The sequence below is a fragment of the Balaenoptera borealis genome, assembly GCF_965194805.1.
Source record: "Balaenoptera borealis genome assembly, chromosome: 13".
In the NCBI taxonomy this organism is placed as follows: Eukaryota; Metazoa; Chordata; class Mammalia; order Artiodactyla; family Balaenopteridae; genus Balaenoptera; species Balaenoptera borealis.
In genome coordinates, this window is record NC_138870.1 from 75,725,544 (window position 1) to 75,751,277 (window position 25,734).

A 25,734-nucleotide genomic window follows, 5' to 3' on the forward strand; every position below is an offset into this window, starting at 1 on the left:
TGGGTCCATCCATGTTGCTACAAATGGCATTATTTCTTTCTTTTTTATGGCTGAGTAATATTCCATTCAGACACATTTTTAATGTGAGAACTTCAATGCCTCAATTCAAAACAGTGACAAGAGCTGAGAAACTTAAGCCTCCTCCTCACCATCAAGCACTTGCTACTCTTTTAAATCAACCCTAGTGATGAATTGGGTTTAAATTTTTTTAGGGTCCCTTTGGGATACAAATAAACCCTTAAAGCCTACTGCTTGTCAAATATCTGCCTCAGAGAAGATTCAGAGCCTAACTATTGTAAGAGTTTCTTGAGGCTCAAAACTCCTCAAGGCCATCTTAGACGTGTGAATCTCCTCCAGTCCCAGAATGACTTCTACATTGACCAGTTTAGCAGATGTAACCACAGGATCATAGAGTCTCAGGGTTGGAGCTGGTCTTGAATATTCCATCGTCTATTCTAAGCTACAATTTCCTTGCCAAGTGGTAAGCTAACCTCCCATAAGCTAGCCTCTGCCTGGCAGGGTCATCGAGATTCTCGCCTTCTTTATTTTCACGTATATCCTTCTAAAAATTCTTGCATTACCTGAAACAAATCAAATGGATGTCTAATCCTTGAACCCATAAGAATTTAACTAGGCGTTCTCGCGTTTTCCAAGTCTCCTCCAGGCTAACCATCTGCAAACGTTTAAACCCTCCTTCTGAAATGGCTTCCAGTTGCTGCAGCTTCTCTGCCCTCCCCTCCCTCCCCCATCCTCTCACTAAAGTTCTTGGTCCCACCTCCTCACCCTCAATAACCAGCACCACAAACGAAGCACATCAAATGGCAGCCCATCCTAAGCATGTGCTCTGTATCTCTGGCATAAGCAGAAGGCTTTTATGAAATCAAATCAATATACATTTTTTCCATTTTTTTGAATGATCATAGTAAAGATTTCCCTACCTAATCAGTCCCATGGCTCTCAAGGATTGTTAGAACCAAACTTGTGAAAAATGAACTAAAATGGATGATCATCTGTATGCTCTTGAGGGGAACATGATGAGGAGTCTTCTGTTGATCTCCAGACCACTCCTCTCCATTGGGTAAGATAATCAAAAGTATTGGCTCTTAGTTCAGTTTACTTAGCTAGTATTTGGAAAATATGTATCTGAAAGAAAATGTAAATGTTCTTATGTATATTCATTTTTTGGCTGCAAGTAATAGAAAACCTAATAATTTCATAAACCTTAGGATACCATTGAATGCAGGTACCTAAAACTGGGTGCATGAAAAGGTCTATGCTTTTGCTTTTGTTTTCCACTCAAGGTTAGAATCTGTAATTCTGCCTCCAGAATTCTGCTTGGCATTTTCACATAACTGTGTTCAAGACTGAAAGTTCTGAAAATGTGGAGCCACCAGCAGACTTCGCCTCCTGTCTCATTAGTCAGGGTGGAGGCACCAGGCCAATCTGAGCTACAGGGAAGCAAGGAAGTGCGTTTCTGGCAAAGGGAGGTGGGATGGTCATGACAAGGCAAAGCGTCTGCTTCAGTGTGTTTAGAATGTGTAAAAATAGAGTTTTATTTTATTATAAAAGTTAATGCATAATTATTAAGAAAGTGAGAAAAAAAATTCCCCAATGCCACTACCCAAAGTCTTTTCTCAATGTACTATTTTAACACCATTCTAATCATATTGTACAGTGTGAGTTTTTTTTTTTTTTTCACTTAACATTATTTTAAAGCTCTATGGTTTTTGAAATATAGTTATTTTGAAATAAAATAGAAACCAAAGGAGGCAGCATAGAACAGTGGAAAGAGGGCTGGCTCTGGTGTGAAGAGACCATGCGTGTGGCCCGGGTCCTGGCACTAATCCATCAGTGTATTTCCATTTCCTCAAAATAGAGAAATGTTCTACCATTAAGGACATCTACCATGTCCTTAGTTCTACCATTTCTGAGTCTTCAAGATCATGAGAACTGTATCTCTGAGACACATAAGCCATGCTGTTCAGATACTGATTCAACACAGCAGGTCAGGACCGCAAGGACAAACAGACAAGTGAACTGGAGGTTACCACCATGTGAAAGTGATGCATGATATGTAATAATATAAAATATAATACGTAATATGCACTATATGACATTACCAGTTCTTCCTATTTTTCAGTGGAAGCCAGAAATCTGGATTTTCATGTGAAATTGTTTCCTTTTTAAACATGGGCACCTAGTTTGAAAAACAAAATACTCTAGAGGCCAAACAAAACATGTCTGTTGATTGCCTGTCGGCAACTCTGGCTAAACCAGCAGCCAACTTGATCAACGCTAGTTGATACTAACTAGTTAGTGTTGATACTAACACTAACTAGTTTAACACTAGTTAAAAAGATGTACAGATGGGGGGTAAGAAGAGCTGCTAATAAGACGTTTTGGCTACACAGCAACTGGATTATTACAATCCGTCTAAAACTTCAAATGCTTATATTAATGGTGAATAAATATAATCTAGGATTTCATCATCTCTAGTTTTTTACATTGACAATATAACTACTTCCCATTGCTCATTCTGAAACACCCTTGGGTATGAACTGAGCTTTGATGTGCTCTCTTGTGTGCTATATTGGAAACAACTAAGTCAGGACCCTGCTAGGATGTCTCCTTTCATATGTGTTTTTCATGATCATGATTTTTATGGTTCAAAATCAAGTCCTGTGTCTTTTGCCTCAATCATTCAGTTTAAGGACAAAATGAAAAAGGAAATGATGAAAGTCTTAGACAGGTGTTCCCTTGAGTTAAGAACTGCCACCTCAAGCAGTTTGCTCTCTTCTCACCTTGAATGTTGCATCTTTAATCTCTCCTTTTCAGAGAGAGAATGATCAACGTCACCAGTCACTGCAGGCCTTTGCACCCAGCAATTCTATCACTCTCTGAGAGCAGTGCAGAAAGAGGATCTAATAACTTTGAACTTTTTATGTGATTTTTTACCTTTGACACAGTTGTTAATTAGAGTTCTAAAAAAGTAACAGCTCCCTACAAGAACATCAGGTTTTTAAATGATTCATCTTCTCACAGACCTTGATATTCAATCCAGGTGCAGGAATAAACAGTATAGCCCTTGGGTTCTATCCTCCGGGCTTGGAAATGCTTCAGTGAAATTCTATAGCGAAAGGCCCCTGTGCTTCCCCTGACTTTCTCTTTGTTCTACTAACTTTTTATCTCTGAAAAGCAAAGGGATTTCCTTTGGGGATTAAGCAGAGGAAACAACCTAAGGCAGCGATAGTGTTTCATTAGAATTATGAGATGCAAAATTATCCTGAAGTCAACTCAACAAGAAGTTCTTTGCCCCAGTCTTGGAAGGGTCCCCCTGTATATCCAGCAGAGAGCATCACAAGCCCTTGCCCCACTGAGGCTTCTCATCCTCTGTTCTCCTGGCGCCACGAATATCTTGGACAAACAGTGGTGGGTTTTGAGTGAGATGGAGACATTTTTTTTTCCTTTTTCTTTTTAAAACTTTTTACATGTATTATTTTGCTAACATGAAATCATTCTGAAATAAAGATTTAAAAACGGATAGGTGCCATTCTCATCCTGCCACGTCCTGGTTTTGAGTCACTGAAAGCAACAGAGGTCGAAGAACAAGACAGATGATTAATTTTCTTAATGATAGATCTTAGAAGCTTCTGTTCAAAGAATGAGATGCAAGTGAAGAGTTTCCTGTTCACAGAAGACCAATGTGCTACTCTACAAACTGCTCCTAGCCACACTTCTTATTCCAAACCTGGAGTCTGCAGAAGGATTAGCGAACGAGGGTAAAAGAAAAGGATTTGTGTCAAAGCAGCTACACTAATGTCAGCCTGACGTATCCATCTTCTGTCAACACAAAGCTGGATAAAAAGTACATACTTAGCTGCTATTCGAGAGTCATTAAAAATTCTTGAAATAAACAACAACATAAATCACTTTTCTATTAGATTTCTCAAATATTCACATTCTGATTTATGGCTGACATTTACTTTAAAAATGTTCAATGGTAACCTGAATGGCCAAATTTTAAGTTAACTGTGTTTTTATTAATCACTTTTGAAGTAAAACAAGCTTTTTTTTATCCTTTTGGTTAATGATTAACTTTAAAATTTTTGAAGCGCCAGCTATTTTTCACATTTCCTTATATAACTTTGTTGTATTTTCCTTTCACTTATTATGATTGCTCTTTACATTTTTAGGGACATCCTTGGTTCATACTTTTATTGTTTTGGCTGTATCCCATCTAATTTGACATATTGCATTTCTATTTGTATTTAAAAATACTCTTCATTACATTTTGGGGTTTCTTCTCTGGTCCAAATATTATTTAGTGGAGTTTAAGTTTCCCTTTTCATATTTTCTGTGTGATTATTTTATTTTGTTATGTCTAATTTTAAGATTTACTCTCGATATATGGAATGTAGAGTTGTGACTTTATTATGTAGTGCAGAACATGGTCAACTTTTGTCTAAAATACACGTGAGCAAAAAAGCAAACTTGCTTATATTTTCACATAGTTTTTTGCACAGATGTTAAATCTGCCTTATTAATTTTGTATCACTTTGTGTCATGTGGATGAACTAAATTCTACTTCTGAACTGTTGATATTTCTAATTACATTTTGTATTTTATTTCTGTCAATTATTTCTATTCATGTACTTTATAAATTTAGAAGTTTAAGATGATTGAGTTACTTCTCCTACTGCTTTTGTTGTGAAATCTACCTTATTATGAGAAGAATCTCAAATCAGAGTCTTTATTTTTACTAGAAACATGCTTGAGATTTGACCCAAAAGAAAATGCAACTGACGGACTTTGCAAACAAAAAAGTAGTTATACACACCCTCTCCACCCCCATTAACCTCTGCCTCTTGGCAAGCCATTGACCTATTTTCCTAGTAAGCCCAGGCTACCATTGTGTTATCAGGCTGAGTCACAGTTAGGGCTTATGGAGAACAACCTGGAAATTACACCGTGTTCCTAGATTCAATGTACATTCATAAATCCTCTGGTTCATGAAGTCTAAGATCTTGTGACTTGCTAAGGCAGAATGTTGTATCAGCCATCAGGGAAAATGAAGCATATAGTGTATTGATATAATTCCACTTAAATATCTACTATAGACCCATCTGTTTTTATCATTAAAATTGCTCATGAGTTGAGCATAATTATTGGTCAGTAACCTCCAAATATTTGGATTTTTTTTTCCTCAACAGCCAAATATTTCTACCCACGAACAGACGGTTTATCTTCCAATCCTCTTGTATGGTCAAGCCAGTCAAGATGGCTGTTTCCTTGCTCTTTGTACATCCCCTCTTCCGTCAGTCCCTGCCTCACCTACATCCCACGCACGTGAATGTGCTTTCCCCTGCCCCAGCTAGTGCTTGTCCTAATCCTTAGGCCAGCACAGCTCCACTTGCTAGTTTATTAAAGGGAAACATCTACCCTCATGATGGTCATTAACCAGAGGGTCTGTGAGGGATGTGGCTCAGCTGCTGGTTTCCCCGGTAACTGATAAGCCAATCCGATGATAGTTCCCCCTATAAATGGTAGCCTCTTCCCCTCGGTAGCGAAGATTGTTGTCATGTCCTGCTTGTGGCCACACAGGGTGGGAATGTTGCTCCGGGACCTTTTGCTTTCGCGAGTAAGATCCCCTGTCCAATAACCCATGGATGTCTCTGTGCTCTTTCTTTAGTCTCCAGGCTGGGCAAGTACAGGGTTTGCAGGCCTGTGGGGTTCAGCCCAACAATTGACAAGCCACAGGAGGCCGGGGAAACTCCCGTGAGCACCATGATGTCAGGAAATAAGGACGGGGAATGGAAAGTTGTGACGGTACTCCCGGGGTGGCCGTCCACTGGTATCTGAGGCCTGAAAGTTGAGGGGGTAACCTCGGGCTGTCTGTCCACTAGCATGTGAGGCCCTGTGGCAGCTGACTACCCTGCGAGCTGTCTTTCTTTTCCATTATATTGACATACACCGCTAACCTCAGTCTCTTTCCAGTTTACAGTAGCACAGCTGAGCTCCCGGTTCATTGACTGCGTGAGGATGGCTGGTGAATACGGACAAAACGCAAGGACCTGGATTATCTACAAAATACAGGCATACCCACACCCACCATGCCTAAACAATTACAGATGCGGGCTTTAGGGATATTAACTCAGGGACAGGCTTGTGAATTGGATGTTGCCAGTTACCCAGAAGGGTTTGGTTGGGGCCTGAGGCAACAGCAAAATAATGAGTACCCTTGGGCTTCTGGTCCCAGCTATGGAAGGGGGGAGAGCAACGATATAGCGTGATGGAACAGATAGAACAGCAGCTGTGTGCCATCTACAATGCCTTACACCAGGTGGAAGACGTCCCAAAAGCCCTACCAGAGTCCCCAAGCAACACAGAACAACCACTTTACCGGCCGTGAAGTTCAGGGATGGGCCAACAAAAATAACACACTGGCTTTTCCTCCTGCCCTACAAACCCTACTGCTGCTGGGCTAACTGAAAGGATGAGTGGGTGACTTAAACAACAATTGAAATGGAAACCTGCTTTCTCCACATGTGGACCCAGGAGGCTACCTCAAGCCCTACAAACTATAACTGAACATCCCAGGAGCGGTCGTCCCAGTGCCTATGCTGTGTTAACCCAGAGGCCACTAGTCAACACAACCCAATTTCAACTGTTGACCACTGAACGATTGTCACCAACTACCACACAGGACAATAACTCGCTTTTGCCCTCGTCACAGGGTCTACCCCCAGGGGAACACCTTATAAAATGGGACTGGCAGGTAAATCCCCAATGCTTTGGGCTTGCTGCCCTGTGAGGGATAGGATTAGAAAGGGGCCTACAGATTTCACCTGTCTTCTACCCAGCCCCACCTAAGACCACTAAGGTAATTAATCCAGGCCCCCTGCTGGCGGAAGGCACCATCATATTAACCTTGGATTCTGTTGTTACACTGCCTCTCCAGTACTGGGCACCGGCTATGGGGACTGAGGGTAGACAGGCGGGATGGTACTGCAGGCCAGGAGGAAAACCACAGGCAGGGGTGGTATTATCTCAGAAGGCTGTTACTGCTTGTATTTTGCCTAGTGGTCATGATCTTCCCTGTACTGTGCCTGTTAAACATTTTACATTTGTTCCCTAGCCTGAGCAGAGGGAATCAGCTTGTGGACCAGGCGACAACAGTGGTTTCATTGAGAAATGAGTTTGATTGCTGGGTCTACGGCGAGGTGTCATTGTCATCCTCTGGACTTCCGTGAAAGGAAGCGTCTGGCTCCAAAGTCTGCCCACCTCTTAGACTCTTGATAGTCTAGCTGCTGCTGTCTGTATTGCATTTGTGGTATTTGGTTGAAGGGCACCTGTACATACCTGATCCCAGGGATATCAAGGATGAGGGGCAGACCAAGATTATAAGGAGTGTGTGGTCAGGCGCCTCAAGATGGCTGTTCTCTTGCTCTCTGTACATCCCCTGCTCGACCAATCCCTGCCTCACCTCCAACGCCTCACGTGAAGGTGCACAGCCCCCGTTCATCACTTGCAGGCCCCTCTGATCATGTGTGCACCCCCTCTTGATCAAGTGTGCACCCCCTTTTAATCACATGAATGCCCCCTGGTTGGGGGTCCTTTGCAGGAAAAAGGCTGATTTCTCAGCCTTCTGTTAAATATTTTGGGGTTTTGAACTCAAACACCGAGAGCTGCTCCCTCATGGGAAGGAAGCTCTCGCCAGGGCTGTGGTTCCCACCAAGACCACTGCCCAGGTGCTTGAGAATGGCCGGCTGGGTTCTGCCACATCTGGATCCCCCACTTTGGACTCATAGCAAAACCTTTTGAATGAAGCTTCTAAAGGGGAGATCGTGAGTCTCTAGACTGAAATCTTGGAGGCTAAACATCCAGAAGACCAGCTCCATCCCTGCTGGACAGGACCTTCTAAGAAATGTGACTGGAAATGGAAACCATGCTGCAGAAGAAAAACTCTGACCAAGATCATACAAACCTGGGCTGGTTCCGGACCCTGACTCGGACTTCTCGCAGAGGGCAGGTGAACACTGCTGGATATTAAGTTGCTTTTCAGAAGCTGTGAGAAAGGAATCAAGGTGAGTGGGTTTGCTGCAATGGTGGCTTTGGTCAAGTCACACTCTTCAGAAAGCCATTTCCATCACTTGCTGGGGTAGAAGAAGTATCTGTTCTTCAGTCAGTCCTGTGTTTCTAACCTCCTGGGCCCGGGAAAGAAAACTCAGTGACTAGGATTTCTTCTACTTGGGCAAAAGTAGGGAATCTCTCTAGCATTGGATCTGTCCTCCAAAACCTCTTTCTGGACCAGATCATGCTGACCCCTTGGTTGTGCTGGTCAAATTTTCAACCATCCCCCACTTTGCTGACTTCAGGTGGCACCTATCAATTAGGCTGATCACCTGTCCCCTGTCTTACCCTCGCCTAAGCCGAACCTTTGCTCTCTGCCTGTCATGGGATCCTCGGATTTAATAACAAACCAACAAACCCTGGCATCTACAACTGTCAAGGTTTGACTTGGTCCAGATATTGGAGGAACCATACTATTCCCAGCCTATGTCCCTTCCATATTTCATATTGAAGTGTTTCAGCCAAAAGGATAATGATGGAGGCACTAGAACATGTAAACAGGTGAGACACAATCTCCGCTGGACACTGTCCTAGATAAAGCCCCTAAAAATCCTAAGTTTTGATCATGGCTGGCATTCTGTGAGCCCCCTGAGGGTACATCTTATAGATTCAGTTACCGATCTTGGGCCTGCGGCTGCTCTGACACCTGGCACATAGGTGGGATTTGTTTCTTGGCATCCAAAGGTGAACTTGGAACCAGAAACCAGAAAATACTCTCAAAGGAGTGCTAACCAGTTTCATTCCTCAAGCCCTTGTCGGGTCTGTACCCCTTATCGGCAGGAAGTACGCAGAGCTGACCTCGCCCCTTTCCCTCCAGATGGAGGAATGATCCAAAGATGGGGGGACTGAAGCCTGAACCCGAGGGTTAAACCCATTCCACCTGCCCTCAGCTAATCAAAGTCGTGAAGACTTCATGTTCTCCAATGAGTACGGAGCCTAATCAGTGAGCTGTTTGCCTGAGTTACTTTCCAGGAACTTGGAGTCTCAGCTGTGTCTAGTTGGGGCTGAGCATGAGACTGGATAGGACCACAGACCCCTCCACTGGGCCTGCGCGCGTGTCCGCGGGACCCTTGTGAACGTGCGCGGGCCTAGAGCCTAGTTACGCCTGCGCAGAAGGACCCTACCCGCACGTTTTCCCAATCGCCTGTGCGCGCCCTGCGCGCGCTACCCACGCCTCAGCCCGCCCCGCAGCTTCACCCTGATCCGTCAGTCTCCCGCCCGGGCTTTCTCGGAGGCGGGCGTCAGGCCTGTCCTCCCGGCTCCTCGCCTGACTGCCTCGTGAAGAAACCCTCTCCTCGCTTCCACCGTCTGCATCTGGGCTTGCTGTGCGTCCGGCAAAACGAACTTGGTTTGGTGACCAATTCGGAAGCCAGCGGGAGGGAGTCCAGAGGGACCTTTGCCGGAGGGTCGTGGCCCCCGGGGGCACTGAGAGCCTGCGTGTGAACTCCAGTGGCGTCGGGTCCCTTGGTTCCAGCACCAGCCCCGGATTCCTCCAGGCGCCGCCGACCACCTGAGCTTGGTTTGGTTTTGCAGCGGAGAAGCGGTTTGGGTAGGAAGCCGCCTTTGGGTGAGTAACCTGGTTATGGAAACGCACCTGGCTCTAAACTGTTCCTCTGTCCTGAGCAGGTCGTGGTTGGAGGCCCCGCTGGCGGCGTTTTGGAAACAATAGGAAAGGTCTCAGCTGCTGAGGTCCTCCGTGCCTGGAGGAGAGGCTGGTCTCTGCTTTTTGGTCTTGTTTGTTCTGGTCTCACGTGTCCAGGACCCTCTATATCTGATTGGCTTGTTAAGGATTGGATATTGGAGACTGAGCTTCTTGGTGACCACAGCAAGGACCCTTAGATTTCTTTACTGCGACCATCTAGAAGCAGAGCCCCTTCAGAATGGGAGATGTTAATTCAACAACTTGCCATTCCCTCTAGGCTGCATTCTCCAAAATTGGGTACTTTGAGTTATGAATCCAGGTTGGAGACACTGTTTGAATTCTTGTTATAAAATGACAGGTTTTGGAATGAGCTAGATGCATTCATGAATGGTAACGTGTTCTATTGGGTTCAAATTTTCCACTCCAGAATTCAGTTAGGTGACACCACCCACGTGTGTCACAGAGACGCATGCAATGGGAGAATAATTTATCTGAGTATGAGATGGAGACATCCTGGATTCTTATAGGCACGTTTAGAACAAATGCACATCATTTCTAAGAAGTCTTTTCTTCGACCATGGCTGCCTTCCCCTATAGATCCCCTTCTAGGGTCCTGACCCAGAATGCAGAGAGGCCGGGTCCCCCTGTGTGTTCCCTTCACCATAAACCATGAACATGCACATTCGTTTTGTCTTGGTGTCCCTGACAACACAACCCTTTACTCTCCAGGGGTTGGCCTGGTAAACGTACCAAAGGCATCCAGCACGTGGGTGGTCTTGCTTTTAGCATTCTGGCTGACTGTGTATTTTACCAGGAAATCATGTGTTGAGTGAATAATGATGAGGTCAAGTTTGCCTGCCTCTGTGAGAGTGAAAAGATAGAACATGTATCACTTGAGTGGGTTTATTCCACTTTGGCTTTTCCCCTGTTTAACATGTTTTCAGCATCTGTGCATTTCAGTCTCATCTCTCTCTCCCTTTTTCCTCCCTCCTCATCTCACTCCCAAAAGTCTTAGAATCAGTTATGAAAGCTACACAGTAGGGACAGTTTCTGTTCAGGCGCTTCTTTAAGCATCAAGAGCCTTATGTTTATATGTTTCCATTATAGTATATGATGGTATTTTCAGTATTTTCTGCATTTAAAAAAATTTGTAACAGAATTGCAAACAACTGAGGGACCACTTAGGATACTGCTTAAGTAAATGTGAGTACACGGCGTGCAGCTCTTCACAAAGCATTCTTCTGGACACTGTAGGTTATCATTGCTTTTCGTTCTTTTTTAAAATTTTTATTTCTTTTTTGAAGTGTAGTATATGCAATACTCTAAATCCTTTGTTGTAATTTCAGTAGTCTTCACAGCCTCTTCAACAGGACTGGATTCCATCTCAAGAAATCACATTTTTTAAAATTTATTTTTAAATTGACGTGTAGTTGATTTACAGTGTTGTGTTCATTTCTACTGTACAGCAAAGTGCTTCAGTTATACATATATATTCTTTTTCATGTTCTTTTCCATTATACTTTATTAGAAAATATTGCATTTTGTTCTCATCACAATCCAGACAATACAATTAACGTACATAAGATTCCACAGTATTGACAGATCCTTCTCCTGAGAGTCATCGTAGTCTTTGTGTCCTTCTCTTGCTCTCCTCTCTGACCTTTTCGGAGGACACAGATAAAGAACAGAACATCACAATTACGTTTTCACCTGCTTGTGAAACCCATCCCTTGCCTTCTTACTACCCCAAACTTCAAGATGTTCATTCCGCTTGCTTCCTTCTAGGTTTCTTTTCCTTTGCTTTGGTGGCGGGGGCGGGGGGAACCTTAGACTGTTTTCTTCAACATACCCTTTTACCTTTCTATCTGTGCAGTTGCCCACTGTAGGGAAGAGGAGATGAATGTCTGTCAGATGATGATCCAAAATTCCTCGCTCACTCTCACCGACCTGAGCTGACTGATAATCACCAGGAGATACTTTTCATCATCCTCACCTAGGCACTCAGTCTGTCCTGCTTAGTGCATTTTCCAGATATCTTGTCTTACGATCCTAACTACACACAAGTGGAGTTTGCCCCAAGGCATCTCCATCTACAGTAAATTTATCATCTCAGCTGATAATGATTCAGATAATGTCTGCGGGTCCATGAACACAGACTACTCTGCATTTATGTATAACTTCTTAAATCAGAGATTTCTAGTTTTCCAGATGTAGATCTTATAAATATTTTATTAGATTTATGCCTAAATATTTAAATTGATTTGGTGATAATGTAATTTTTTTCTATTTCAAATTCAAATTGTTCATTGCTGGCATCTAGGTAAGCTATTTACTTTTGGCATATTGATTTTACATCCTGCAACCTGGCTATTGTCATTTATTATAGAAATATTTTATCAACTTTTTAGGATTTTCTACATAAACAGTTATGTCACCTGCACATAAAGACAGTTTTATTTTTCTTTTCAAATTCTAAACATTTCATCTCCTTTATTTTATTGTCCTAGGTAGGTTTCTAGCACGTTGTTGAATAGGACGTCCTTGTCTTGTTCCTGATCTTAGGCTGAAATCATGCACTTTCTCAGTATTAAATATGCTGTTAGATTTAGCCTTTTTATAGATATTTACTATCAAGCTGAAAATTCTCCCTCTATTAATAGTTCACTGTGATATTTTTCATGAATTTTTACTTTTTTCCAGGTGCTGTTTTCTGCATCAGTGATAGGATTATATAGTTTTCTTCTGCAGCCTGCTGATGTGATGGGTTACTTTGATTGAATTTTGGATGTTTACCACTCTTACATACCTGTAATACATCCCCTTTGGTCATGATGTATAAATCTATCTATCTATACAGATGTATACATACACACATATATAATTTTTGTAAGTATTATGCTGAGGGTATTTGCATATACAGTTATAAGAAATATTGATCTGTAGGGTTTTTTCTTATAATTTCTTTATCTAATTTTTGTATTAGAGTAAACCCAGACATATAGAATGAGTTAGGAAGTGATTCCTCTGCTTCTCTTTTATGGAAAAGCTTACAGATCTTTGGCATTTTTATTCATTAAATGTTTAGTAGAATTTGCCAGTGAACCTATTGAGGCATGCTGCTTTCTTTTATTCTGAAAATTTATTAATTATTAATTTGATTTCTTTAATAGTGATAGGCCCATTCAGATTTTATATTTCATCTTGTAAAAGTTTTGGTAGTTTGTGTCTTTCATGAAATTGGTCCAGTTCATCTAAGTTACCAAATCTGTGAGCATAGAAGTGTTTGTAGTATTTCTTAACACAGATTGTATTATTATTAATATTGTTCTTATCATTACTCTTGGTTTTGCCTTTCAGCATGCTTTGTAATTTTGTTTTTGTTGTTGAAAGCCCCATGTTTTGTATCAGGTAATAGGAAGTAAAACCAACAAGACTTTTGTGTGAGGGTTTATGACAATCTGGCTGGTAGTTGTGCTATAATTAATATTTGTGGGTTTCAAATTCCACTCAGGTCTCTTGACTTTGATCGTCCTTAATTACTCCTCCTCAAAGAGAAACTGCATCTTGAAATTCTTTCTGTGGGATCCACTGTTTTTATATCCGACTCTACTGGTGTGATGCTGAGGTATGGGGAAGGGAATGCATTTTATAATATTATGACCAAATCAGTATTCATGTGGCTTTGTGTCTTTGGACTGAGACTTTCACAAGTGTTTCTCCAGTCAAATATGAAGCGTGGAATATGTAGATGGCCTTCCTTCAGCTGGGTTAAGACTCTGGCAAAATACTTTTTTCCTGGAGTGTAAGCTTTTATCATGGAAAACGCAGTGGCCATATTTCATGATAGTTTCTCTTCCTCACTCTTGAGAGAGCCACAGTGGGAAGTTTCTTGGTTTTCACTGTGAAAACCCGGTAGGGTTCCTGGAGACACAACCTATGGAGATGTGTGGACACCTGACTTTAGTTACCAGGATGTTTTCCTTCTCAAAGTCCACACTCCACCTCCAAGAATTTGACAAAATTACCATTGAATCTGAGCTACCCTGTGATGGCTCCAGAAGCTTTTGCTTCAGGTTGGCAAGTCTCATCTGTGACTCTGTAGACATCTGTCCCTCCAGAATTTGATGAATCTGTTTGCCCTTAGACCTCAGTTCTCGAATGCGTCCAAGAAAAGCTGATCTTTTTCATTTTGTTCATTTCCTTCTTCTAGGGACCTGAGTGATGACTTATAAACTTTACATGTGTAGCTGATATGAAAAGTCCTAGAAGTTTATTTGATATGTCTTCCAAAATAAATGTACTTCCCTCAGATTTAACAATGTTAAAATATAGTTTCCCTCTAACATACTTAGGAATTACACCTCTAAAAGAGTGTGCATTTATCACGGTATCCATCCAGAAGATACAGATTTAAATTTAATAAAATTTTAACAACAAGGACCTATTTTGATCTTCACTATACCAGTAGCATTTATTGAATGGCACCACCTAACACCATACTCATATGATATTCCTGATTTTTCTGCCCTCAAAAATTGACTGTTCTTTCAAATCATTATCTTGAACTATCCTTTCAGTAACTTTCTCAGATTACGTAATACTTGGGAGGGAGTTCTGTACATAATGTAGCCAGTTTGCTCTAGAATTTACACATGCGTTTAAAGGTGGTCCAAATTAATAGTTAAAATAGATGGGGCTACTTGAGGTGAAATATAAGAACAAATGTCTGAGGAGAAAAGACAGTACATTTGGCAAGTGTTATAATAGTATGAGGCAGGTACTCCCTTAATCAATGACATAAATAATGTGTTGAACTATTTGACAGGCCGTAGTGCCATTTATAGATGTAGAGATGATGAAGACAGTCTTGAGAGACAAGGAAAAGATATTCAAAACAAAACAATGTTACAAGCCGACACTCTAAGTGCAAGGTTGCTAGGCAATGGGGTACACACGTGTGCTAAGTCAACTGCTTTAACTTCCACAAATTGCTAGAGCAGGAAATTTAAATCATTTAATAGTATTTCTGGAAAGTTGAAAATTCCCACTTGTGGAGTTTTAAAGAGACTGGCAAGGAGTTAAGCCTTTTATTATTTGTATAGTTCAGAGAAAACTGGTTTTACACAAGAGGGCAGCATGAACAGATGAGCTCTAACAATGCTGTCTCATCTCCAAGTGCAGGATGGAAGGTGGAAATAGGAAGTGCTATCATCAAAATCCAGGGGAAATCTCTGGGAGCAATGCAGACCAGAGACGTTCTCAAAGGTCTTGAAGTCAGAGGTTGTAGACGTGAAGAAGAAAGCACACCGCCCCATCATCAGAACAAACGTGAAGAGTAATTCCGGCAATTTGGACACTAAAAAACCTCAGGCCATACCGGATCTCCTAGTGAATGGCATTAAGACTCATAAGGGCGCTATGCACTGAATCAATTCTTGCACAAAAAGAATGTGGAAAGAGCAGAGAAACCCACCAATACCTTGGGAGTTCAAAGAAAAGTTCCCTCTACTCTGTCTACAGGTCCAGTTTTGCAGAGGGTAGTTCCAAAAGCCAGATAATATCTTTTCCTGGCATATTTGTATACCTTTGTGTTTATTAAATAGTTTCTTGCCCAGTAATTTACCTCCAGGAAATCATTTTATTTACCCTTGCCCAAGAATTGAGCCTAAAGAAAATTCACCCTCAGGAAGAGACAGTGATGGTTGTTTGATGAAAAATTTCCCAGTCAGATGAATATAATTCCCCAAAGTACCCACACAATGGCCTCTGCTTTGATGATGCATCATAGTTGGGAAACTTTTTTTGAAGAGGGAGTAATTTAATTAATTAATTTTATATTGAGATATAGTTGACTTAGAATGTTGTTTCTGGTGTACAGCAAAATGATTGTTATACATATATATCTCTATATACATATTCTTTTTCAGATTCTTTTCCCTTATAGGTTATTACAAGATACTGAGTATAGTTCCCTGTGCTATACAGTAGGACCTTGTTGTATGTCTATTTTGTATGTAGTAGTGTGTATCTGTTAATCCCAAACTCCAAATTTATCCCTCTCCCACCCCTTTTCCCTCTGGTAACTGTAATTTTGTTTTTTATGTCTGTGAGTCTCTCTCTGTTTTAAAAATAAATTCATTTGTATTGTTTTTTAGATTCCACATATAAGTAATATGTCTTTGTCTGACTTACTTCACTTAGTATGATAATCTCTAGGTCCATCCATGTTGCTGCAAATGGCATTATTTCATTCTTTTTCATGGCTGAGTAGTATTCCATTACACACACACACACACACACACACACACACACACACACACCCACATCTTCTTTGTCCATTCAGATGTCAATGAACATTTAGGTTGCTTCCATGTCTTGGCTTGAATTCTGACCTTTCTGAAAGTTTTAGCTGAATAGGTTTAGCCTTATTTTCACTCTATAACTGGAGTCTCCCTTTTACTCCATAAAAAACCAACAATGATTATTTAATCTGTTTGCCTTCTTTTTATCTACTTCTCTTTGCTTTCTAGCTTAGGTGACTTTAACGTACTGTGCTATATTTTACCCCTGTGATCTTGTGTTGTTAAATACATGAAATAAAAAATGAAGTCCAGAGCATCTCATCCCCCCTCACCTCCATCATTTGTGCAAAACCAGTGTGGAGATACACTCTCACTGTTCCCAAATACAGACTCCATCTACCGTTCTCTTTTTGGGTCCTGTTGAGCAGGTTTCTTCCTGGTACCATGCCTTACAGGCACCCTCACCTAGAATAAACATGTTACCTTGAGACTTATTTAATAAGGCTTGATTATATCCTAGAGCTCTTACTGGGCTTCTTTTTTCAAACTTGAATGGATTCATGAAAACCCCTACTGTAAATCTCTCAGTTGTCAATTTTTCCCCCAAGTTGTTTTTTTTCTCCTTCTGATATATTACATTCAGGTTCTTCTTTGATGTAGTAATCACCTGACTATGTCTCTTTTATATCAGGAAGCTTTATTGAGAAATAAATTACATGTCATAGAATGCAGATTTTCACTGTAAAAATCAATCAGTATTACCATGTGTGTACAATGTAGCACACAACCCTTCAGATATATAATACACCATCACCCAGAAAGTTCCCTCATTCCCCTCCTCAGAAGAAATCATTGATCAGATTCCTATAGTTTTGCCTACTCTACATCTTCATAAAACTGGAATGCACAGTATCTACTCCTTTGTCTCATTCTTCATAATTTTAGAATTTTTTATATTGCTGTTTATCAGTAGTTCTTTTCCTTTTTATTATTGAGTCTCACTGTGTGGTTTTTTGTTGTTGTTGTTTTTTACTCACCTGTACATAGTTGCCTGGCATATTTCTAGTTTGCAGCTATTATGAATAAATCTGCTATCAATATTCTTGTGTAACGCTTCTTGAAGACATGCATTTTTCTCTTTCCGGGTTACATACATATCCAGGGGAATTGCTGGTTTATTGAAGTTGTATATATTTAACTTTTAAGACACAGGCTGACAGTTTTCCAGAGTGTTTGGACCATTTTAAACACATGCTCACCAACATTTGGTGTGGCAGTTTCCTTCCAATTCTAGCTATTTTACTGTGCACTAATGACATCTAATTTTGGTTTTATATTGTATTTCCCTAATCCTAATGATGTTGAGGGCATTTTAACGTGCTTATCATTCACTTGTTTAGCTCTTTCTGAGAAGAACACTTAATTTTGCAGCAGCATAATTTAATCATTTTCCTTTTATGGTTAGTGCTTACATTTTAAATCAGTTTGAATTGATTTGTATGCATCATTGGAGGTGGGGGGTTGAAGTTCATTTTTACCCATACGGGAATCGAAGTATTTCACCAACACTCACTGTAAATATTTTCCTTTCCCACTGAATTTCTTCATCACTTTTGTTTACAAAAAGTCTACATATATGCAAGTCAACTTCTAGACTGTTTTCTCCCTTTAATCTGTCTTCTTTGGCTACTATCACATTTTCCCTTATTTTTCCTTTTTTCCCCCAGTTTTTTTTTATTGTGGTAAAATACATATAACATAGAAGGTACTGTATATTCATAATGTTGTACAACCATCACCAAGCACCCATCTCCTGAACGCTTTTCCTGCTGTAAAACTGCCCATCTCCTCTTCCTCCAATCCCTGACAACCAACATTTTACTTTCTGAGTTTATGATTTTGACACTTTAAATACCTCATATTAGTGGAATCACACTTTGATATCAGTAGATATAGGACAAATCTTGATATAGTGCAAATCCTCTACTTTTTCTTCTTTTATTACAGGCATTATAATACAGAAGTTATATCATTATATATAATATACATAACTAATAGTAGTAGATAAATAATATGTATTCATGATATAATTAATACTAATTTAATATTTATAATTGGTATCAATATGATTAATTATGTATGATATATATAAACTATATAATTTCTGGAACATAATGCCTGGAATAGACAAAAGAGAAGAAAAAAATATATTTGTATTTTTTTTTTAAACATCTTTATTGAAGTATAATTGCCTTACAATGGTGTGTTAGCTTCTGCTTTATAACAAAGTGAATCAGTTATACATATACAATATGTTCCCATATCTCTTCCCTCTTGCATCTCCCTCCCTCCCACCCTCCCCATCCCACCCCTCTAGGTGGTCACAAAGCACCGAGCTGATCTCCCTGTGCTATGCGGCTGCTTCCCACTAGCTATCTATCTTACATTTGGTAGTGTATATATGTCCATGACACTCTCTCACCCTGTCACATCTCACCCCTCCCCCTCCCCATATCCTCAAGTCCATTCTCTAGTAGGTCTGTGTCTTTATTCCCGTCTTGCCACTAGGTTCTTCACGGCCATTTTTTTTTTTTTTCCTTAGATTCCGTATATATGTGTTAGCATACTGTATTTGTTTTTCTCTTTCTGACTTACTTCACTCTGTATGACAGACTCTAACTCCATCCACCTCATTACAAATACCTCCATTTCATTTCTTTTTATGGCTGAGTAATATTCCATTGTATATATGTGCCACATCTTCTTTATCCATTCATCTGTCGATGGACGTTTAGGTTGCTTCCATGTCCTGGCTATTGTAAATAGAGCTGCAGTGAACATTGTGGTACATGACTCTTTTTGACCTATGGTTTTCTCAGGGTATATGCCCAGTAGTGGGATTGCTGGGTCGTATGGTAGTTCTATTTGTAGTTTTTTAAGGAACCTCCATACTGTTCTCCATAGTGGCTGTATCAATTTACATTCCCACCAACAGTGCAAGAGTGTTCCCTTTCCTCCACACCCTCTCCAGCATTTATTGTTTCTAGATTTTTTTTTTTTTTTTTTTTTTTTTTTTTTTTTTTTGTTTCTAGATTTTTTGATGATGGCCATTCTGACCAGTGTGAGATGATATCTCATTGTAGTTTTGATTTGCATTTCTCTAATGATTAATGATGTTGAGCATTCTTTCATGTGTCTGTTGGCAATCTGTATATCTTCTCTGGAGAAATGTCTATTTAGGTCTTCTGCCCATTTTTGGATTGGGTTGTTCGTTTTTTTGTTATTGAGCTGCATGAGCTGCTTGTAAATCTTGGAGATTAATCCTTTGTCAGTTGCTTCATTTGCAAATATTTTCTCCCATTCTGATGGTTGTCTTTTGGTCTTGTTTATGGTTTCCTTTGCTGTGCAAAAGCTTTTAAGTTTCATTAGGTCCCATTTGTTTATTTGTGTTCTTATTTCCATTTCTCTGGGAGCTGGGTCAAAAAGAATCTTGCTGTGATGTATGTCATAGAGTGTTCTGCCTATGTTTTCCTCTAAGAGTTTGATAGTGTCTGGCCTTACACTTAGGTCTTTAATCCATTTTGAGTTTATTTTTGTGTATGGTGTCAGGGAGTGTTCTAATTTCATACTTTTACATGTATCTGTCCAATTTTCGCAGCACCACTTATTGAAGAGGCTGTCTTTTCTCCACTGTATATGCTTGCCTCCTTTATCAAAGATAAGGTGACCATATGTGTGTGGGTTTATCTCTGGGCTTTCTATCCTGTTCCATTGATCTATGTTTCTGTTTTTGTGCCAGTACCAAACTGTCTTGATTACTGTAGCTTTGTAGTATAGTCTGAAGTCAGGGAGCCTGATTCCCTCAGCTCCATTTTTCGTTCTCAAGATTGCTTTGGCTATTCGGGGTCTTTTGTGTTTCCATACAAATTGTGAAATTTTTTGTTCTAGTTCTGTGAAAAATGCCAGTGGTAGTTTGATAGGGATTGCATTGAATCTGTAGATTGCTTTGGGTAGTAGAGTCATTTTCACAATGTTGATTCTTCCAGTCCAGGAACATGGTATATCTCTCCATCTGTTTGTATCATCTTTAATTTCTTTCATCAGTGTCCTATAATTTTCTGCATACAGGTCTTTTGTCTCCTTAGGTAGGTTTATTCCTAGATATTTTATTCTTTTTGTTGCAATGGTAAACGGGAGTGTTTTCTTAATTTCACTTTCAGATTTTTCATCATTAGTGTATAGAAATGCAAGAGATTTCTGTGCATTAATTTTGTATCCTGCTACTTTACCAAATTCATTGATTAGCTCTAGGAGTTTTCTGGTAGCATCTTTAGGATTCTCTATGTATAGTATCATGTCATCTGCAAACAGTGACAGCTTTACTTCTTCTTTTCCGATTTGGATTCCTTTTATTTCTTTGTCTTCTCTGATTGTTGTGGCTAACACTTCCAAAACTATGTTGAATAATAGTGGTGAGAGTGGGCAACCTTGTCTTGTTCCTGATCTTAGTGGAAATGGTTTCAGTTTTTCACCATTGAGGACAATGTTGGCTGTGGGTTTGTCATATATGGCCTTTATTATGTTGAGGAAAGTTCCCTCTATGCCTACTTTCTGCAGGGCTTTTATCATAAATGGGTGTTGAATTTTGTCGAAAGCTTTCTCTGCATCTATTGAGATGATCATGTGGTTTTTCTTCTTCAATTTGTTAATATGATGTATCATGTTGATTGATTTGCGTATATTGGAGAATCCTTGCATTCCTGGAATAAACCCCACTTGATCATGGTGTATGATCCTTTTAATGTGCTGTTGGATTCTGTTTGCTAGTATTTTGTTGAGGATTTTTGCATCTATGTTCATCAGTGATATTGGCCTGTAGTTTTCTTTCTTTGTGACATCTTTGTCTGGTTTTGGTATCAGGGTGATGGTGGCCTCGTAAAATGAGTTTGGGAGTGTTCCTCCCTCTGGTATATTTTGGAAGAGTTTGAGAAGGATAGGTGTTAGCTCTTCTCTAAATGTTTGATAGAATTCACCTGTGAAGCCATCTGGTCCTAGGCTTTTGTTTGTTGGAAGGTTTTTAATCACAGTTTCAATTTCAGTGCTTGTGATTGGTCTGTTCATATTTTCTATTTCTTCCTGGTTCAGTCTCAGCAGGTTGTGCATTTCTAAGAATCTGTCCATTTCTTCCAGGTTGTCCATTTTATTGGCATAGAGTTGCTTGTAGTAATCTCTCATGATCGTTTGTATTTCTGCAGTGTCATTTGTTACTTCTCCTTTTTCATTTCTAATTCTATTGATTTGAGTCTTCTCCCTTTTTCTCTTGATGAGTCTGGCTAATGGTTTATCAATTTTGTTTATCTTCTCAAAGAACCAGCTTTTAGTTTCATTGATTTTTGCTATTGTTTCCTTCATTTCTTTTTCATTTATTTCTGACCTGATCTTTATGATTTCTTTCCTTCTGCTAGCTTTGGGGTTTTTTTGTTCTTCTTTCTCTGATTGCTTTAGGTGCAAGGTTAGGTTGTTTATTCAAGATGTTTCCTGTTTCTTGAGGTAGGCTTGTATTGCTATAAACTTCCCTCTTAGCACTGCTTTTGCTGCGTCCCATAGGTTTTGGGTCGTCGTATCTCCATTGTCATTTGTTTCTAGGTATTTTTTGATTTCCCCTTTGATTTCTTCAGTGATCACTTCGTTATTAAGTAGTGTATTGTGTAGCCTCCATGTGTTTGTATTTTTTACAGATCTTTTCCTGTAATTGATATCTAGTCTCATAGCGTTGTGGTCGGAAAAGATACTTGATACGATTTCAATTTTCTTAAATTTACCAAGGCTTGATTTGTGACCCAAGATATGATCTATCCTGGAGAATGTTCCATGAGCACTTGAGAAAAATGTGTATTCTGTTGTTTTTGGGTGGAATGTCCTATAAATATCAATTAAGTCCATCTTGTTTAATGTATCATTTAAAGCTTGTGTTTCCTTATTTATTTTCATTTTGGATGATCTGTCCATTGGTGAAAGTGGGGTGTTAAAGTCCCCTACTATGATTGTGTTGCTGTCGATTTCCCCTTTTATGGCTGTTAGTATTTGCCTTATGTATTGAGGTGCTCCTATGTTGGGTGCATAAATATTTACAATTGTTATACCTTCCTCTTGGATCGATCCCTTGATCATTATATAGTGTCCTTCTTTGTCTCTTGTAATAGTCTTTGTTTTAAAGTCTATTTTGTCTGGTATGAGACTTGCTACTCCAGCTTTCATTTGATTTCCATTTGCATGGAATATCTTTTTCCATCCCCTCACTTTCAGTCTGTAATTTAGCTCTGACCATAGTCCCCACATTGGATATCTAAGTTCACAGCATTTGAAATATTTAATAGATTATAAATGCATTTTGACGGCCTTGTTCTTAATTCTTAATATTAGGTTAAATAAAAATCTGACGCAAATACACTTTTATGTAAGCAGCACAGAATGAAGTGACAGAAAGTGTCTGTATCTCCCAATATTTCCCTGTTTCTCATTGCAGTCACCACTCCCACCCACCCAGCAGCAGGCAAACAAACCCTGATCTAATTTTATCACTCTCAGTCAGATTTATGTTTCTCTCATTTCATATGAATGGATCATATATCGTGTTCTCTTTTGTTTCTGGCTTACTTCGTGCAGCATAATGTTTTAGAGATTTTTGAATGTAATCCTGTGTGATTCAGGAGTTGTCCTATTATGTTTTGACACATAAATGACTATTTTTAGAGGAGTTCTAGGTTTACAGAAGAGTTGAGCAGAAAGTAGAGTCCCTGTACACCCCTCTCCTCTTGACAGTTTATCAGCATCTTGCATTAGTGGTGTCTGTTTGATACAATTGATGAACCCACATTGATAACACCCTTGAAAATCCTCCGTTTACATTAGGATTCACTCTTTGTGTTGTACAGTGTTTGGGATGTTGAAAAATGCTTAACATCATTTAGCCAACATTAAAGCACCAAACAGAATAGCTTTACTGTCTCTAAAAATTCCCTGTGCTCCACTTATTCCTTCCTCCCTCCACCTAAGCCCCTGGAAACCCCTGGGGTTTTGTTTTTTTTTTATTTTTTTTATTTTTTACTCTCTGGGCTTTTTCCAGAACGTCAGGGTTAGAATCATACGGTGTGTAGCCTTTTCAGATGGGCATCTTTCACTTAGTGATATGCATTTACGTTTCCTCCATATCTTTTTATGACTTGATAGCTCATTTCTTTTTAACACTGAATAATATTCCATTGTCTGGGTGGACCACAGTTTATTAATCAATTCATCTACTGAAGGACATCTTGTTGGCTTCCAAGTTTTGGCAGTTATGAATAAAGACGTGCTATAATCATTCATGTGTGGGTTATTGTGTGGACATACATTTTCAGTTTATTTAGGTAAATACCAAGGATAATTGATTGTTGGACTGCATGGTAATTGTATGTTTATTTTTGTAAGAAACTGTCAAACTGTCTTGCAAAGTGGCTGCACCATTCTGCGTTCCTATCGATGAGTTCCTGTTGCTTCACATCCTTACCAGCATTGGTGTTGTCAGTGTCTGTATTTTAGCCATTCTAATAGGTGTGCAGTGGTCTCTCCTTGTTTTAATTTGCAGTTTCCTAATGACCTATGATGTTGAAGATCCTTTTGTATGCTTATTGAGCCTAAGTATATCTTCTTTGGATATTTTCAGTTGGGTTTTTGTTTTTATATTGCTGGGCTTCAATTGTTTTATGTATATTTTAGATTGGATTCCTTTATTAGATAAGCACTTTGAAAATATTTTCTCTAGTTTGTGTCTTATTTTTCCATTGCCTTAACTGTGCCTCTTGCAGAGCAGAAGTTAATTTTTAATGAAGTTCAGTGTATCTTTTTTCTTTCATAAATTGGGATTTTGGTGTAATATCTAAAAATTTACCAGAAACCGAAGATCATCTAGATTTTCTCCTGAATCTTGATAATTCTTCATTTTTTCATTAACTTTAGGAATAATTTCTATTTTTGGCATACACATATTACATATTTTACTAACCGTATCCTAAATATTTCATGCTCCCCACTGCTTTTAAGCATTTCATTTTGTTTTAAAATTCAATTCCAAATGTTTTATAACATATGTAAAAATTAGTTTTGTTTCTTTAACTTGTTCCCTGGAAACTTACTAAACTTACTTGTCTTGTTCCTGTTGTTTATTTTGTAGGTAATTTGGTATATTCTTTATAAATTATCATGTTGTGTGTGACCAAGGAAAGTTTTATGTCTTTCTTTTGAACCTGCGTTTCTTTTTTTTTTTTCCCCTTTTTTCTCCATTTTGATACTGCTAGCAGGTCCAGTAAAATGTTAACTAGAAGTTAAAGTTACAGATACCTTTTATTTTGTTCTTGATCAATGGACTTAATCTTTCACCATTAAGTTTAAATGTTATATGTATGTTTTTATTTTATGCCTTCATAAAGTTCATAACACTTTTCAAATTCCTAGTTTCCTGATAATTTTTATAGTTAATATATTAAATTCTGTCAAGTGTTTTTTCTTTATCTATTGAGATGATTATAGAAAATGGTATGAGATTGCTAGGGCTGCCATAACAAAGTACCACAGACTGGGCAACTTAAACAACAGACATGTATTTTCTCACATTCCTGGAGGCTGTAGGTCCAAGATCCAGGTGTTGGCAGGGCTGGTTTCTTCCAAGCCTCTCTCCTTGACTTGACCTTCTCTCTGTGTCCTCACATAGCCTTTCCTCTGTCCTCATGAATCCCTGGTGTCTCTTTGTGTATCCAAATTTTCTCTTCTTATAAGGACACCACTCAGATTGGAGTAGGACCCCTCCAATGACCTCATTGTACCTAATTACCTCTTTAAAGGCCCCATCTCCAAGTATGGTCACATTCTGATGTACATTCTGGGCCTTAGGGCTTCAACATAGGAAATTGTGGGGGGGACATATTTCAACCTATAACACTAATTTCCTCCTGGATATAGATCTGTATAATATATACTTACATTTTATGTTTACCTATGTAGAAACCTTTACGAATAGTCTGTGTGTCTTTAATTCTTTTTTTTTTTTTTTTTTTTAATTTTTTTAATGCTATTCTTGTCTGCTTACATTCTTTTTATTTATGTATGTATGTATGTATGTATGGCTTTGTTGGGTCTTCGTTTCTGTGCGAGGGCTTTCTCCAGTTGTGGCAAGCGGGGGCCACTCTTCATTGCGGTGCGGGGGTCACTCTTCATCGCGGTGCGCGGGCCTCTCACTATCGCGGCCTCTCCTGTTGCGGAGCACAGGCTCCAGACGCGCAGGCTCAGTAGCTGTGGCTCACGGGCCCAGTTGCTCCGCGGCATGTGGGATCCTCCCAGACCAGGGCCCGAACCCGCGTCCCCTGCATTGGCAGGCAGATTCTCAACCACTGCGCCACCAGGGAAGCCCCGTCTTTAATTCTTAATGAGCATTCAAGTTACCATCTGCTATTACTTCTTCTCAGCTGCAAACTTCTTTTAGTCTGTCTTCTGAAGCAAGTATGCTAGTAATCAATTCTCTAAGTCTTTACCTGTGAAGACATTTATTTGGCCTCCTTGTTGGAAGAATAGTTTTGTTGGATATAGGGTTTTTGTTGGGTCTTTTTCCTCTCTTCCAGCACTTTG

The 25,734-nt window shown here is 39.5% G+C and overlaps 2 protein-coding genes and 1 long non-coding RNA gene across 4 annotated transcripts in view; 1 reads left to right on the plus strand and 2 right to left on the minus strand.

Annotated features, from left to right (window-relative positions):
- Positions 1-7,992, plus strand: part of LOC309609847 (uncharacterized protein) — a 54,802-nt gene extending 46,810 nt beyond the window's left edge. For both annotated transcript variants that reach the window (XR_014233611.1, XM_082351861.1), the window contains one exon: positions 5,995-7,992. Coding sequence is in view for 1 of the 2 variants with exons in the window: in XM_082351861.1 (XP_082207987.1) it covers positions 5,995-6,029 (35 nt within the window). In the remaining variant the exon portion in view is untranslated. The remainder of the gene's footprint in view (positions 1-5,994) is intronic.
- The window catches only part of LOC309609855, a 37,168-nt gene extending 29,104 nt beyond the window's left edge, over positions 1-8,064 (minus strand). Inside the window, exon 1 of the long non-coding RNA XR_014233625.1 lies at positions 7,985-8,064. This is a non-coding gene — a long non-coding RNA (uncharacterized lncRNA). The remainder of the gene's footprint in view (positions 1-7,984) is intronic.
- A 1,646-nt stretch (positions 8,065-9,710) lies between these two features.
- Positions 9,711-25,734, minus strand: part of POC1B (POC1 centriolar protein B) — a 147,748-nt gene continuing 131,724 nt past the window's right edge. The window contains exon 11 of the mRNA XM_082351813.1: positions 9,711-11,432. Coding sequence (XP_082207939.1) covers positions 11,391-11,432 — 42 coding nt within the window. The 3' untranslated portion in view covers positions 9,711-11,390. The remainder of the gene's footprint in view (positions 11,433-25,734) is intronic.